At 28.5% G+C, this 16,652-nt stretch overlaps 1 protein-coding gene across 1 annotated transcript; it reads left to right on the forward strand.

Moving 5' to 3' along the window:
- The first annotated feature begins 12,116 nt into the window (after positions 1 to 12,116).
- On the forward strand, positions 12,117 to 14,121 carry LOC107923778 (protein NODULATION SIGNALING PATHWAY 2). Its single transcript, XM_016853941.2, has one exon. The coding sequence runs from the start codon at positions 12,404 to 12,406 to the stop codon at positions 13,889 to 13,891; it is 1,488 nt and encodes a 495-aa protein (XP_016709430.2). The 5' UTR covers positions 12,117 to 12,403; the 3' UTR covers positions 13,892 to 14,121.
- The last annotated feature ends 2,531 nt before the right edge of the window (positions 14,122 to 16,652 follow it).

Genomic DNA, 16,652 nt, shown 5'->3' on the forward strand with positions numbered 1-16,652 from the left:
TACGAGTGTACATTTGTTTTTTTTTTACACTTTAAATAACAGTAGTGAACATTTACATATCTTAAGATTTGAATGTATGTCATTGACATCAATAATATCTTTTTTTATCACTTTAATAAAATCTTTACTCTCATATTTTTGTATACATTTAAATATTATTTGACAAAATGTTTCACCCATGTTATAGGTATATGTTGATAATATCTTTGACCAAGTTTATGCCACAAGTCAAATCGAAACCAACTAAAAAGAATAACATTACCATGATAAACAATTAGAGTGCATTTAATATTTTTAATTTAATGTATTTACCTATTTAAATTTTCTTTCACTCACAATCTAAACTGTTATTTTTTATTTTTATTTTATACATATTACATATGTGTTGTTATTATTAATTTTAAACATTACATTTATTTATTTATTATTTATTATCTTCAAATGTTCACCTATATTTTAAATACGTAACTTTTACATGTATAAACTTTTAGTATTACTTAATATATATATATATTGGTTGAAAGCTTATATTACTTTGTCTAAATGCAATAGTTTGGCTAAAATAATAACTAGAGGTTTCGCTATCAGCTTTGTTGCAATTTGCAATTATTTGGGTTTAGTTTTAGGAAAGCTTGATTTGCAAATTAACACCAACAATCTTACAAATTTCACACGTTTAAAGGCATTAACGAGAGTGCTAAAAGAGAGGAAAATTACAAAGAAAAAAATTGAAGGAAGAAAGTACAAAATTTGTACTTTGAATTAAACGAGATAATGAACCTCAGTGGCAATGTGTCATTTTGTTTATATTAACATAAAATTAATTGATTTTGTACAAGTTTATGTTGTTGGATAATATTCGCATCACTTCTTATTATATAATTTTATAATCTCAAAACTTTACTTGAAAGATATTTCCAGCAACTTCAACCATTAATTATGTCATTTCACAGTATTTAGTTTTAGTGAAAATTTGTAATTTTAATTTTTTTTTAAGATACGTTTCAGTTATTTTTAATTTATGGTTATTTTAAAATTATTTTATGCATAAATAAGGTTTATTTGATTTGTTCGCACTCTAATTTTGGTAAAGTTTAACCAATTGAAAATATGCATGTTTAGATCACATTGCATGTAATTTTCATGCTATACATCCATACTTGATCTATATCATTTTGTTGTGTTAATATACACGATCAATGATGGATTTAGTTATGGTATATGTAATGCTTTTTAGATGAGATTGTATGAAATACTTTTTTAGATATGATAGTAAAGTTTTGAGCTCATAAGTTTTTATAATGACATATAATTATAAGATAATTTATATATATAGTAAAAGTGAGAGATTGTTGGATAATATGGACGACACATATAATAAGAATAATTACATTTATTATTTAATATCATAAAATGTTAGTTCAAATTAAAAGTTAACTAATGTAATTGAAGACTTATTGGATTTCAATTATTGAATAAAGTACAATTTAAACAAGGGCGAAGCCAAAATTGTTGATAAAGGAGGTCAAGATATTTTTATAAAATATATGTGTTTAAAGTAGCGGGTCAGACTTACTTTTAGGTATTTTTAAAAATAGATATCATCAAAACCTATAATGAAATTATTAAAAAGGAAACAATGAAAAGGGAAATTGGAGAAAAGGATTTTAATTATTGGAGGATTGATTTTAGGATAAAATTAAAATAACTACAGCCGGATAATATTTGGCTTATGTTTTAGTTTGTTAGAACATTTATAATACCTTGAGCAAGCTTTACAAGGTTTCTTCTCACTAATTTATTATTATTTTTAAACAAAGAGCTTTATTGTAGCATATTCATACGATAACCATAATATTTATTAACTTTCCAACTTACAAACATATGTGAACGTGATGTAGCTATAGGGAAATGGTTAATCCCATTAAATATTCTCAAAACTATTATTTAAATTTTAAATTTTATTTTTAAATTATTAATATTTTATCAATTAAATCTTTCTATTAGTTTAGTCAGGAATATAAATTAAATATAATATAAAGCATATTTAAAAGAAGGCTTAAAGTCAGAAAGTTGCTTTAAAAGATAAAAATAAATTATAATTTTTCGGAGGTCAAAGTATAATTGTACTATTAGATTAAAAGATAATGTATCATTTTTGGGGGTGGGGTAAGGGGGTAATGCCCTTGCCTACCCCCTTGTCTATGCCCTTATTTAAAATACACGTATATCAAATTATAAATATGTATGTAGTTATTGTATGGATACCTTGAATTTGATTTTTTTTAAAGAAATTGTTATCCTAAATTTTATTTATAGTATTTTTTTCTCAACATGTCAAATTCAGGTTGCCTGATAAATGTGTTTACAATTTGATACGGGCATTTTAAAAATACTCCACGTCAACTCAAATACATTTAGCATCTAAATTGATAGTTAAGCTAACGACTTAATAGATACAATATTGATATGTTCATGACTTAATTTAAAAATATTAAAATTTGTCAACCCTTAACATTACTTGTAGAGTCTATAAACTTCATTGATAGCGTACCAAATATTTCTCCTTAAAATAAAGGTTAACATTTGGCATGCTATACTTTTTTTTTATTCTACAAGCAACTTTAAAAAACTAACATGTATCTCTTTTTTTACTATTAAAGCAACCCCGTTTTCAATATTAAGAGCTCAAAAATAGGAAAAAAATAATTACAAAAAGGAAGCCCCATTTTCTTTATTTTGAAGCCATGATATGCTGCTTTTATGGTTTTTTTTTTCACATAAGACTAAGAAGATGAAAAAGGAAGGGGAGGGAACGGGAAAGAGAGATGAAATATTTATTTAATTTAATTTTTACTACTTAATGTTAATTTTAAATATTTTATTTAATTAAAAATGTTATATTTCATAATTAATTGGTTTAAAATTTTTTTAAATGATAGTTAATAGTTGATACATAAATAAACTTTTTAGCACATACTTTTACAAAAAGAAAAGAATTGTACCTACATAAGAAAAATAACATAGTTTAGCCAAAAGTTTAAATTAATTAACTAATTAAAAAACTAACACAACTTAAACTATTCCACTATAATAAATCTAAATTAAACCTACGAATTTAAACTTAAAACCTTAAAATTTCTGGAACTACTACATCATTAATCCTAACAACTTAAAATTCAGATTTAGGGTTAATTTATCATTGAGGTTAAAAAGTGATTTTAAAAATATTGTGAAAAAGTATTTTTAAAAAGATAAAATATTTATTTTAGACATGATATTGTACAATAAAATATATGTATTTAAATTCATTAATATTATGATATATAAAGTATATAAACTTAAGTTATAATAAAAATATTAAAAATAATTTATTAAGTAATTAATGTTATAATATGTGGAATATATGGAATATATAAACTCAAATTCGTAAGTATATGATATATGAAATATATAAGCTTAAATTAAAAAAAAACCTCAAATTAATGTAAAGTATCATTACTTTCACGTTTTATGAATTATGTGAAATTTCATGTGTGGAATATATTTAATGATATGTAATTTATTACTTAGATAGCCTAATAAGATAATTGCATGAGGAAAATAAAAAAAATAATACATTAAATTAATAAAATAACTCCTAATTTAAAGAAAATAAACGTAATTATCTAAAAAAAATAACTCAGTAGAAAAACTTCTCAATAAACAAACATGTGAAAGATTGAAACCTTCTGAAAGAAAAGAATGATTGAAACCTTGAATTTATTTATTAAATCTGTTAGCAAATGCATTTTGAAAAAAATCAAAGGTTGATGGACAAAAAAAACTTAAAAATACAATTAGAGCTATTTTTATAAAACATGCAAACATTAGTCTCCAAATTTATCATTAAGCCTAAATAATAGTACAAACATAATAAAATAATTTATGGCAACCCATTATTAATATTGTAATATATAAAAAATAAATTTCAAATCATGTTTATGAAATATCAAAAGTTAAAATTTTAACCTTTTGATTCAATTTGAAAAGTTGATCTAATGTGAAAAACTATGAGGGTATTTGGTAAACAAATTTTTGAGTCTTTTTTAGTTGATTTGGACACAAATAGAGGACTGTGTAGTCAAATCTTCTAATTGTAGTGTTTGGTGAATGAAGGTTTGCAATATCTTATTAAGCTAAAACCTCCAAAACAAAAAACGATGGGATAGATAACTTTTTTTCACAACTGATTGGAGATGAAATATGTGGAATGACATATCTGATCATATTTGTTAAAAAATTATTCCCTTTGCCACGTGATGTCAAACTTAATAGAGGTGCCAAGACATCAGTAGCCTATATTCTCTCATTTTCATTTTCACCTCTAAATTCAAAGTAAATCTTAAAAATATTCACTAATTAATTTCCATAATGAATGTTTTAATTCCTTAGTAATAGTGTTTTATTTCAATAATTTCACCCAATAAATATTATTCTAAATAAATAAATACTTAACAATAAAATATGTTATGCCCTTATTTGTCATTTTATACATATCAACTTTCAACTATCAGCTAAATTTAACCAAACTAACTACTGTAATCAGCAACCAACCAATTGCCAAACAGGACCTTGTTTTTTACTTTAAAAAAATCAATTTGATTTAAAAATATTATTCAAATTTAATGACAAACAAAGATTTAATAATCACAAAGGAGGGCAAAAAGAAACTATATTTGTTGAACACTGGAATCACGTTGATAATAGGCAAAAGGGTAAGTAAGGCATTAAATTAAAAATGTAGAGTAGTGAATAATGAAACCATGTTAGTGAGGTGGAAACCCAATGATTGTGGAGTTGAAGACAAACATAAAAACAATGCATGTTCCTGAAGTGAGTCGTGTTTCGAAGTTTTCCAAATACTGGAGCAGCGTGCCGGTTCTTCTCTACACACTGCTTTCCTAATCACTTACTCCAAAACTCCAATCATCATTATCACAACATCCTCCCACTTTAATCAAAATTAAACATTCAGTTTATTTTATTTATTTTTGAGTTGCCCTTTCTGTCAGAATTACTTGCCAAATGTTTGCATCAAGATTTTTATCCTGAATTCTTTAAAAATACAACATTTATAATCATTACAATTATTGTTAAACTAGATGCCTAACTTATGTCCATGTAACTATACATCATTTGAGGGGACGTCCAAAAAATGGGACCCTGAGAGATCAAATTTGTAATTAAAATTTTTATGTAAAAATGAGATAAATTTTATTAAGAAATAAACCCATTTAACCAAAGTCTTATTTATAATTTTTATAATCTTAATGATATTAAATGAAGCAAAAAAAAAAATTGAACAAATCAGTTTAAAAATTCTTAGCATTCGGTTTTCTCAATACATTATAGATATAGATATGTATTTTAAATTATATAAACATTTTATATGTTAACTTATATAAAAATTTTAAAAAAATTAATATGTATATAATCTAAGTGTACTTGAGCTATATTCAAAATTTGAACTCCAACATTAACTTAAATCAATATAAATTATCTGTCACCTTATTTCTGAATGTGAATAAGTATTGTAATATTGAAGATTCCCAAGTTGATAGAAGCCTCTACTTACTATATTATGAGTCAAATTTTTAATTAAAAATTGTTGATAATCTGCACAAAGTTGTGTTTAAATAAGAATTATTTGGGAACACTAAACGAAAAGATGACGACATGATGGAAGCATTATTGAAGCTGTATTGTGTAATAAGAATGATGATTAAAAAGGTTAAGGGAATCTCGCCATTAAATGGGGGGAATATACGAGTGAATATTTCTATTGGATCAATTTTTTTTAATGACTTGAGTTGAGTTAAATTATTGTGTAAGTAGAAGAATAATATATGTGTGTGTGCATTTTTATAAATATATGTGTTTTTATAATGGGCCAATTGTGGTGTTTTGACTTGATTTATGATCTCTTTTTTTAAAAAAATTTTTGTTGTGATTTCATCATCAACTTTTTTGTGCCTTCCCAGCAATGGTGGGTATTTGGTATATTTTAATGATGATAATAATAATTATAATTTAAGGATTATTATAAAATCCATTTTTTATTCTTTACGTGGTTAAAAAAATTGGCATAATCTATCATTTCTTTTATAAATAAATTCAAATATTAACGGTTAATATCTTATTAAAATTCAAGACATGCAACAGTGGATGAATATTCCCTGCTGAATGAAATCATAAAACAAAAGAAGATGAAAAAGAAAATAAAGAACAGGAAAACAGTTAAATTGAATTGCTTACTAATTAGAAAGTCAATATGTAAATCTTTTGCTCTATATGTAATTAAGACAAAAATCACCTTTTAGGGGTGATATAAATCTACCAAACTACGTCATATTCATTATAGTGACATTCATTTCTACACATATTTAAACCCTGGATTTTGAAATGTTAGAAATCAAAACTTTACTTTGTAATTTATAGAATAAATATACACCAATATAATATGATATGTTTAGGGGGGAGGTCAATTTTGTTGAAAGAAATTTGTGAAATATCATTAATTAGGAATTGGTAAACTTTGATAAAGTTTCCAGAACAGTTTTTATTTTCAGACTCTGTTAAAAGCTTGATTGCTTGAAGAGGTGACAGGTTCATAGCGTGAGAGCACCTCATTTGGTGCTTGAGAAGGCAAACCATCGTTGCGACTGGTTGAATTCAATCTTAAGCTCTATAGCATATAAAATATTTTTGAGTGAGAATGTTAGGTTTTCTCGCTGTATCGACTCTTGCCTCTTTAGGCACTCAAGCTCTTAGCAAAGTCAAGAAATAAAACTTTCACCGAAAACAAACCTGTTAAAGGAGTTTATTAGCTCTCTGACGGCTGATAATTTACAAACTTGTAGAATACACTTGTTGTTTACAGTTGATAAACAATATGATGGCATAAGGGGCGGTTTGAGATTGAATTTGACTTGTCCCTTGGGGATGTAATGGCCGTCCTAATAGGAACTGCTCCACTGATCACGAACTCATTGTGGCGTGTGTCGGACCGGCTCAAAGGTGCCTTCCTTTCCGGACATGTCTGTTTCTTTCCTTACATATGCAACTACCGGCCTAGTCGTTACTCTTCCTTTTTCTTTTAAATGCCTTTCTCCCATCTCATGCCGCCACGACCTCAGCCGCAATTAAAATTTCACAATCTACCAATATATATATGCAAGCTTAAAATTTTTAACTTGAAAAAACTCTTTTTAAGATTTTCACGGTAATCCACTTATTATTTACAACATGATTTGATCAGTAATGACTTTAGATTATCATTGGAAAAAGATGTACTAGTAGTTTAGGGATAATTTCAAAAAAAAATCGTTATTCATTCATATTGTGGAACTTGTCGATGGATTATCCGACCGAATAGGCTTGAGTGCTTGACATAAGCAACATATCCTTGTATTGCCGGCTTGATGGAGGGCCAAATTCGAAATAAGTTGCCATGATTTTTGAGCTAATAATTGTTTTGCCAAATGTTAAAATAGGGTGGAGGTGGTTGAGCTGTTAAAATGAATCATTTTCAAATATCATGCTGCATGAAATCATCACCTCCACACATCATTCTAATTTGCTCAAAAATCATTTGAATATCTCAAAACAATTTTTATTTTTTAAAAAATAGCAGCTTTATTAATTTATTATTTTTAAATGTCACCATCACTATTGGGTCTCATCAACTGAGTTTTTTTTTCCTTTAAAACTATTTAATTGTTGTGCTTGGATGAATATGTTGAGGGATTTAATTTATATATACACATATATAAGGGAAAATCATTTATATTCCCTATTCTATTCACAAAAATAGTATATGTATCAAATTTGGAGTCAACTGTAATGTGAAAAGTCACTGGCATTTGTCTAATGTTACATAAAGTGATAAAAGCATGTAAAAATAATATTACTTATTTATTTTTATCATACAAAGAATTCTTTGTGTCATTTAAGTATCAAACATAAACTTCCTAATAAATTTTAGACTTCAGGTAATATAATGGAATCTCTTTTATATGTAAATTATAATTTCTAACCACTAAAATTAAAATTTTAGACTGATAGAGCTTTAGCTCAGTGGACATCGTTGCTCTTGCAACAATTAAAGGGCGTATTTCGAGCATGTTTAAATGCGTTTTCCTCTGATTTACGAGTTGAACGAGGATTATGGATAATTGGATAGAAGTAAACATTGTATCAAAATTAAGACAAATATCAAAATTATACATGAACTTTAATTTAATGTGTAATTTGATACATGGATTTTAATTTTGATTCAATTATACACATTTAAATAAGTGCATCAATTTTAAAATTATTTGTTTATGCAATATATAAACATAAAATAATATTATATTGGTAATGTAATTATTAGTTTATGAGAATTGGATCGAACCAAATTTTTATGTATAAAATTGCACAAAATCAAAGTTCTTATATGAAATTGCACATTAAACCGAAGTTCACGTGTAGTTTTGAGATTTATCCCTATAAAAAATAAATAAATAAAAGTTTGTACTAAAAAGCAAATCATAGGATTTTCGATTACAAAAAATAAAAATTTAGCAAATATCTATACTAAACTTAAAAACCTTTAATTGGGTTGGTATCATAAATCCAATGGATATCAATTCAGTAGAGAAATAATTAAAAAATAATTCTTTTTACAAAATAAATTATATTATTACCAGAGCGTTTAAATTTTTATATTTTTTATATAAATTTAAAAAAAAAAAAACATATGTGGGATTTGAACTTAAATCAGAACGATTTTTAGACATTCAACTTTATAATTTCAACTAATGTTTGGTTTCATTTTTACATAAGTTTTCAATAAATATATATTTTTTACATAATTCTTTCATCACCCACAATATGGGTGTGTCATAATCTAGTATAATTTATAAAAAAATATGTATATTTCTAAACTATTATTTAAGCCCTTTATTGAGTTGGTGTCACAAGTCAACCGGATACTAACTCAGTTAAGAAATTGACAAATGACCAAACTTTTAAAACAAAAGTAATACATTAGAAGGGTTATATAAGTAATTTAATTTATTTTAAAAATAAAATAAAAATTATTCTCTTAAGGGTTTAAACATGGATACACAAGGTTCTAAGATCTTAGGTTAAATTTTGTTATTAGTATTTATACCATGAGTAAGTTGTGAATTTAGTCTCTGTACTTCAATTTTGTCATTTTTAGTCTTTATATTTTTCAAATTCTGAAATTTCAGTCCTTATCAATTGGTAACTATTAAATTAATTAAGTTCTGTCATTTCTCAAATCATATGCAACATGCATATTATCATATGTGTAATACCATGTTAGCTTGTTATTTCCATATATTACTCATAGAAAAGTCTATTACTGGATTTAACTGATATTATTTGTGTTAAGATTGAAATTTTAAAATTTAAAAAGCATAGAGATTGAGAATGATCATATTGGAGGATATGGACTAAATCGACTACTTTACGTATGGTATAGGAGCAATAACAAAATTTAACCAAGCAAATGTAACTGCTATAATTTAGGTTAATATTGAAATTTTAAAATTTAAAAAATATAGTGACTAAAATTAACCAAATAAAAAAGTGCATTTATAATAAAATTAACCAAATTAATGTATATAGACAAAATCCACGAGCAATATAAAAACTAATAGAAAAAATAGACTACGATCTTAAATTGCGAATACAACCAAATTCTAATTAACAATTTTTTTTACATTTTCATTACTTTATCAATAATTATTTTTTTAAAAAATAAATCAATGACTAATTTTTTTATATTATATTTATTTATTTCACCGACACTGCATAGGATTAATTTGATTTATTGATTAAGTTTATAACCAAATAATTATCTCGTGCACGAATTTAATATTGTATTATCAATTAAAATATATTTTATTTATTTATTAAAAATTATTACAAAATTTTTAATCTTTCAAAACTATTAGAATTGAAAAAGTAAAATAATATAATATTTTTTGCTTTTATACTAAAAAAGTAAAAATAATATGAATATATAATATTCAAACATTTTGACATATAGAATATATTTATATTTTTTTTTCCATTTTTACATTAAAGACTCATAAAAATTTCACACATTAAATGTTCATGTGTTATATAAATATGGTGTCACTGGTCCAACATTGAAGCCTGCCTCTTAATTTTTCTTTTCTCTAAAACATTACTTTAGTATATATTACATTTAAAACTAAACAAATTGAATTTTCTCATTAAATTTTTTTTACAGGTTAAAAAAAAAAAAGAACATTTTCGCTAACAATGTTGATAAAGGCTAAGACTCTAATATTACGAACACTTAAATTTGAATCTCATCATACACAAATATAATATATGGTTCATGTTCAGATTTATTCTTACCTAAATAAATTTGAATAAATTTATTATACTTTGTATTGAATTAATTTTAATTTTAGTTGATAGCATGCTAATATATATACAAACTCATACTCTAATTGTACCTATAATATACTTATAAATTCCTTAAAAGAAATTCCTCGATTACACTTTTTTTTTATTAGATGTGGATTACACTTCTAAAAGTAGTATCTCCTGATTTGGTTGATGCGATTATTTAGCAAGATAAAACTTTTAAAATTTACTTGTAATTTCGTTTATTTTTCAAAAAAAAAAAGAGAGTATGATTATAGTGATTGATCTTGTTTTGACGATTTCACTTAGGTGTAATCAGTTAAAGTGTTGATGCGCATGTGAATTTTACTTATTGTCTATATTAGAGTGGTCAAATTTCACTTATCGTCGGAGCTGCAAATAACCTACAAATTAAACCGGCCTCCACCTTACATCGTATCATTTCCTTTAACTAAAAACCAGTAATTACTTGACGTTTAACAAGTCCAATTCCTATTTTAATGTGACTCAATCAGCCAATATTCACATCCATAGATTTTGAGATTTTTTTTTTTGAATTTTACCCTAAAAAGTGAAGCATTTTTCCAATTGTAAAACCCATTCAACAATTTAAAATACATTTAATAAGATGATTAAAATAACATATTTATATTTGATGTCATAAAATTATATGGTTAAAAAGAAATACGTGTAAAGCAACTAAGCAAAGCTATATAGTGGATTGGTGGGGGAGGTGACTAGGAGTGGAGCCGGCCTCGATACGATTAGTGATGAGGAAATTAATTAGACTGGTCAAATGCTAATGTGGTCCTAATTACACTTTATTTGGGTGAGCTTATTCGTAAATTCCATAAATGTTTTGTGAACTATGAAAAGTTATGATGATAATAATGTAGGGTTAGAACCTTGTCCAAAGCCCCTTTTTGTTGTATTATTATTTTTAGAACTGAGCTTTCAATTTGATGATTTCTACGCAAATATCATTGGTCACATCTCTGTCTCTGTGCCGTTCATTTGAAGTTGAAGGATTTGCTGTCATGAGCCTATATTCTTACTTTTCTCTATATTCCTCCCATGATTTTATGCATATTTTCCATCATTTCCTTATTCATTTCTACTGGTATAATTTAGTCATAACATGTGGATTTCACATGCAAATTTGCAATGAAAACCAAGAAAAAATTCCATAACTATCGGGTTTTTTTTTGCTTAAACAAAATGTTGAGTAGTTAATTGTAGGTCCAAAATGTTGACTTTTAGTGTTGCAAATGAGGGTGCAGGATCATAAAAGTGAAGCAGGCATGGTGGCTGGTGGGTTTAATAAACAAATGATAATCACCAGCTCGCCATCCATGGATGGCATTGTTGACTTTCATATGTACTTTTAAATTTATTTTGCATTGATTTTAAAATCATGAACCCCCCCCCCATTGGAACTTGCCATTACTACTGATATATCAACTAATATCCTTGTTTGCTATTGCCATTTTCCAATTATATGTAAGAGACAGGCTTTTCTATTTTAACTCCAGTACCTAGATTAAAAAGAAAATAGGCAAACAATGGCGCCCCCAATCTTTGATGTTTACAATCTAGCTACCTTTAATATTCTAGGTAGGGTCATGCATGATGTAACTACAAAGTAGGTGATTATTGTACCTAAGTGGAAGTGGAAGAGGAAGACATGGGAAAAGACATACCAATATTTGTAAGGGAGACCGCTTGATAATATTCATAAAATTGGAGGGTCTCCCAGTGCAAAAAGAAAATGTTTCAAAAAGTATTGATGGAGACCCTGGTGTTGGGTGTATATAAAACCCAACCAACCTTGGGATCAATTGTACATCTTAGTCGATAATCTTTAAATTATTTAACTTTCATACTCGATTTCATTTCTACCTTCAGAGTCTCTTGATACACCCAATTTCCTTAATAGTAGTAGGCAGCCATGGCGATGGCCATAGACAACGCCTTCGAGGTCGACTTCTGTAGCTACAGCACCAGCACAACCACCACTACTACTGCAGGTGAGGATCCAGCTTGTACCTGGAATCACTGGGGATCCCCGGTTGTTGATTGGGGCTCGTTATCGAGCGAGCGTGATGAGTTTCAAGACCTTATCGAGTCCATGATGGATGACGGAGCAGGGTTCGAGCTAACTCGATTAGGACATGATCATGAGACGAGTAATTCTGTCTCTGTCTCTGTCTCTGTCTCCACCGATACGATGGTTGCGTATGAAGAAACCAATGGTGAGGATTTCAAGGGGTTGAGGATGGTTCACCTACTGATGGCCGCCGCAGAGGCACTCATGGGGGCTAACAAGAGCCTAGCTCGGGTGATATTGGTTCGGCTCAAGGAGTTGGTGTCCCCCAGTGATGGAACCAACATGGAAAGGTTGGCAGCCTATTTCACCGAGGCCTTACAGAGTTTACTCGAAGGCTCCGGAGGTGGCCATTCAAAGCATTTGATAACCAACGGACCTCAGCATCACCGTGACAAGCATCGTGAAGCGGACATGCTTGCAGCTTTTCAGCTGTTGCAGGACATGTCGCCTTACGTTAAATTTGGTCACTTCACGGCCAATCAAGCCATCCTGGAAGCAGTGACACATGACAGGAGGATCCACATAGTGGACTACGACATCATGGAGGGGATCCAATGGGCGTCTTTGATGCAAGCATTGGTGTCTAGGAAAGAAGGACCACCAACCCCACATCTTAGGATCACGGCTTTATCAAGAGGCAGCAACGGTTGGCGATCAATTGGTACCATTCAAGAGACCGGACGACGGTTAACCGCTTTCGCATCCTCCATTGGGCAGCCCTTTTCTTTCCATCAGTGTAGGCTGGACTCTGATGAAACGTTCAGACCGCCAGCATTGAAGTTAGTTCGAGGTGAGGCCTTGATTATCAATTGTATGTTGAACTTGCCTCACTTTAGCCATCGACCACCCAGTTCTGTCGCTTCGTTTTTATCCGGCGCCAAGACCCTGAACCCAAGATTGGTGACCGTGGTGGAAGAAGAAGCCGGGCCCATTGGAGATGGAGGATTCATGGGACGGTTCATGGACTCATTGCACCATTACTCGGCCGTGTTCGACTCTCTGGAAGCCGGGTTCCCTATGCAGTGCAGGGCTCGAGCCTTAGTGGAAAGAGTAATTCTGGGGCCTCAAATAGCCGGATCCCTGACCCAGATTTACCGGAACCGAAACGAAGAGGAGAGTGGCCGTTGGTCAGAATGGTTAGACACCATGGGATTCAACCCTGTTAGCATCAGCTTTGCCAATCATTGTCAAGCAAAACTTCTTCTAGGCTTATTCAATGATGGATATAGAGTGGAGGAGTTAGCCAATAACAGGGTCGTCTTAGATTGGAAATCCAGGCGTTTGCTTTCAGCTTCCATCTGGACTTCTCCTCCAGACTCTGATTTGTAAAAAAAAAGTTACATAAAACAAATTATAAGCAGCCGTTTTCTTTCTCTTTCATCTGCACATTCTTTTTCATCCTCCGGACATGTTACTTTTTGAACCTACTGTTGGAATTAAGATGTAATAATCCCAAAAAGTAGTTGATTTGGTTTAGAGCTAATGCGGTTGTTGTAAGAACATGATGAGCTTGTTTCGTTTGAGGTTTTCCAATACCATTTTTTGTATGTATTCTTCTATTTTCCTTGGCTGTTGCTCTCACTTCCATTTTTACTCCAAAGTGACGTCCAAACCCAAGATAAAACATTTGTAACTAATAGGTCAAAATCCGGTTTAGATCTTAACGGTGCAAAACAAGGGCCTAATCATTATACACTCTGAGTCTCCATCACCATTTTTCTAAAATTAATACCATACTTAATTCATAATTGTTCTAATTTAGTACCTAAAGTATTCACCTTTATATTTTCATTAAAAATACTACTTAAATTATTTTTTACTTAAAAATATATTTATTAAATTTTAATTTAATTAATAAAAGAATATTTTTAATCTATTTTTTTCTCATGTTCTCTCTTCCCCCCCTCTCTCTCTCTCCTCCTTCATCTTCTTTCTCACTTCATCTTTCTTTCTAATACAAATAATCATGGTTAATGTTCCTCTCCGTTATCACATATGTATATTCATAACTATCAACACTATACACCAAAGTAAGAATAGATTTTTTGGGTATCATTTGGTCAATCTAAACTGTCAAAGAGAAGTTTATAAAGAAGAGAAGAATATAATGAAATTTGAAGAGAATTCAACAGTGAAAAATACCTAGATTTAGTGTTAAAGTTTCGAGATTTATTTGTAGATCTACAAAAATCTAGTGTTTTTTTGAAAGAATAAATGTTGGAAATGAGAAGAAGATGTCGGAAACAAGAGAATAATGAAATTTGAACTTAAAGGACTACCCATGAGTGGCGGTCGATGATGGTCATAAACATTTTGGAATCTGGAGATTTTCTTGGTCATAGACTCAGAGATTATTGTGCTTTGAAGAACTCAGTGCATCATGAAATTTGAAGGGGAGTGGAAGATCAAACACGTTCTAAGAAATCTGAATTTGGCAGCAGGTCATTTTGCTAAAATTAGTTTGAGCTGGAAATCCAACTTACAAGTCATTGATGAGGCTTCTAAGGAAATTTTAGATTTACTTCAAGAAGATAAAGTTAATGGTTATTTTACGTAGTTGATGTAATTAATCTTTTCTTTTCAAAAAAAAAATTATTGGTTTGAAACATTAAAAGAAAGATGATTTGAACTTTAAATTAATTAAAGTAAATACAATTAAACAAAATTTTAAGTAAAAGAGATTATAAATAATTTTGAGTTTGTTTTTGTTTAGATTACCATGTCGTCTTTTCTCTCACATGAATAGCATGAAGAACATGATGAACAACACCCACAAGTTTTGTTAGATTTTCTTTAGGTTAAAAACATTTAATTATTTTATGAAATTAATAGATTTTTTTAATTTTCATACTTTATTATTAAATATATTTTCTACTTTTTTATATATTTTATTTCTATTTTTATAATTTTTAAAATTGATATATAAATATGATAAAAATATATTTTTTGTAATTAAAGACGGCACGTAACATATTTTTATTGGACACTTTTTCTTTTAACAGCATTAAAAAATTGAATCAAAATAAATAACAAAAAAAAATTAAAAAATACCAAAATAAAAATATTAAATATATTTCAAGACTCAAATCGTAAATTAAACTTATTATATGTAAGCTTAAAGGAATCAATAGATGCTAGAATTGTATAATATTATACATTAACTCGTTGGTGTGGGGTTATTTAGATTAATTTTTTATGTTCAGAAATTTATAAATTAGAAAAACAGGGTTTTGCCCTTCTAATTATTAACAAATTAAAGGTTTAGATTGATGTGAGGTTGTAATTAATGAAACTTTTATATATATGATGAAGCAATCAGGACAAGTTGATGCTTTTGAAAATGGCGAGAAAGTCAAGACCTTCGGCGCCAACATGATGTAATTGAATGCAACAGTTTCATTTGGTATAAATTACACGCATGGATTTCAAATACTTAATTTTGATTTGTTTATTTTCATATGAAATAAATATAATTATTTTTACCTTAAAATATATAAATATTTTTTTTATTGCACCACCAAATTGAATCCAAATTCCCATCTTTTGACCATATATTTAGCAAGCTAGGCACTTTGCTAAATTAAAAATGTAGAATTATTAATATTATGTCGAATAAGTCTTAGTTCGATTAATATAAGTATTATTTTCAATGCAGGAGCATATGAATTTGAGTACGTTGATACATATTATCTTTTTATTTATGGATTGGGGAGGGGCTATACATAGTTTTAGACATTTTGTAAAAAAAACAAATATCATCAGAATTTATAATGAAATTGTTAGAAAAATTACTAATATTATAAACTGATGATATTTATATCAACTTTGTTGTGTAATGCAATTGCAAGGCGATTGAATTAATCTCTTTATTCTAGCTTTGGTAGGCATGTGAAATTGTAATTTTATTGCTCCTATAAGATGGGTTGCATCAAGATCTTTCCTAATTTTTTTTTTGTCAAAGTTTAAATATCATTCCACTATAATAAAGGAGTAACAGAGTCCCATACAAAGAGGCCAAGGAGGCCCTTGGCCTAAAGAAGACGAAGAGAGTCGAGAGTCAAAACAAGGTAAAAGACACGAAACTTAACGA

The sequence above is a fragment of the Gossypium hirsutum genome, chromosome A05 (genome assembly GCF_007990345.1).
Source record: "Gossypium hirsutum isolate 1008001.06 chromosome A05, Gossypium_hirsutum_v2.1, whole genome shotgun sequence".
Taxonomy (NCBI): domain Eukaryota; kingdom Viridiplantae; phylum Streptophyta; class Magnoliopsida; order Malvales; family Malvaceae; genus Gossypium; species Gossypium hirsutum.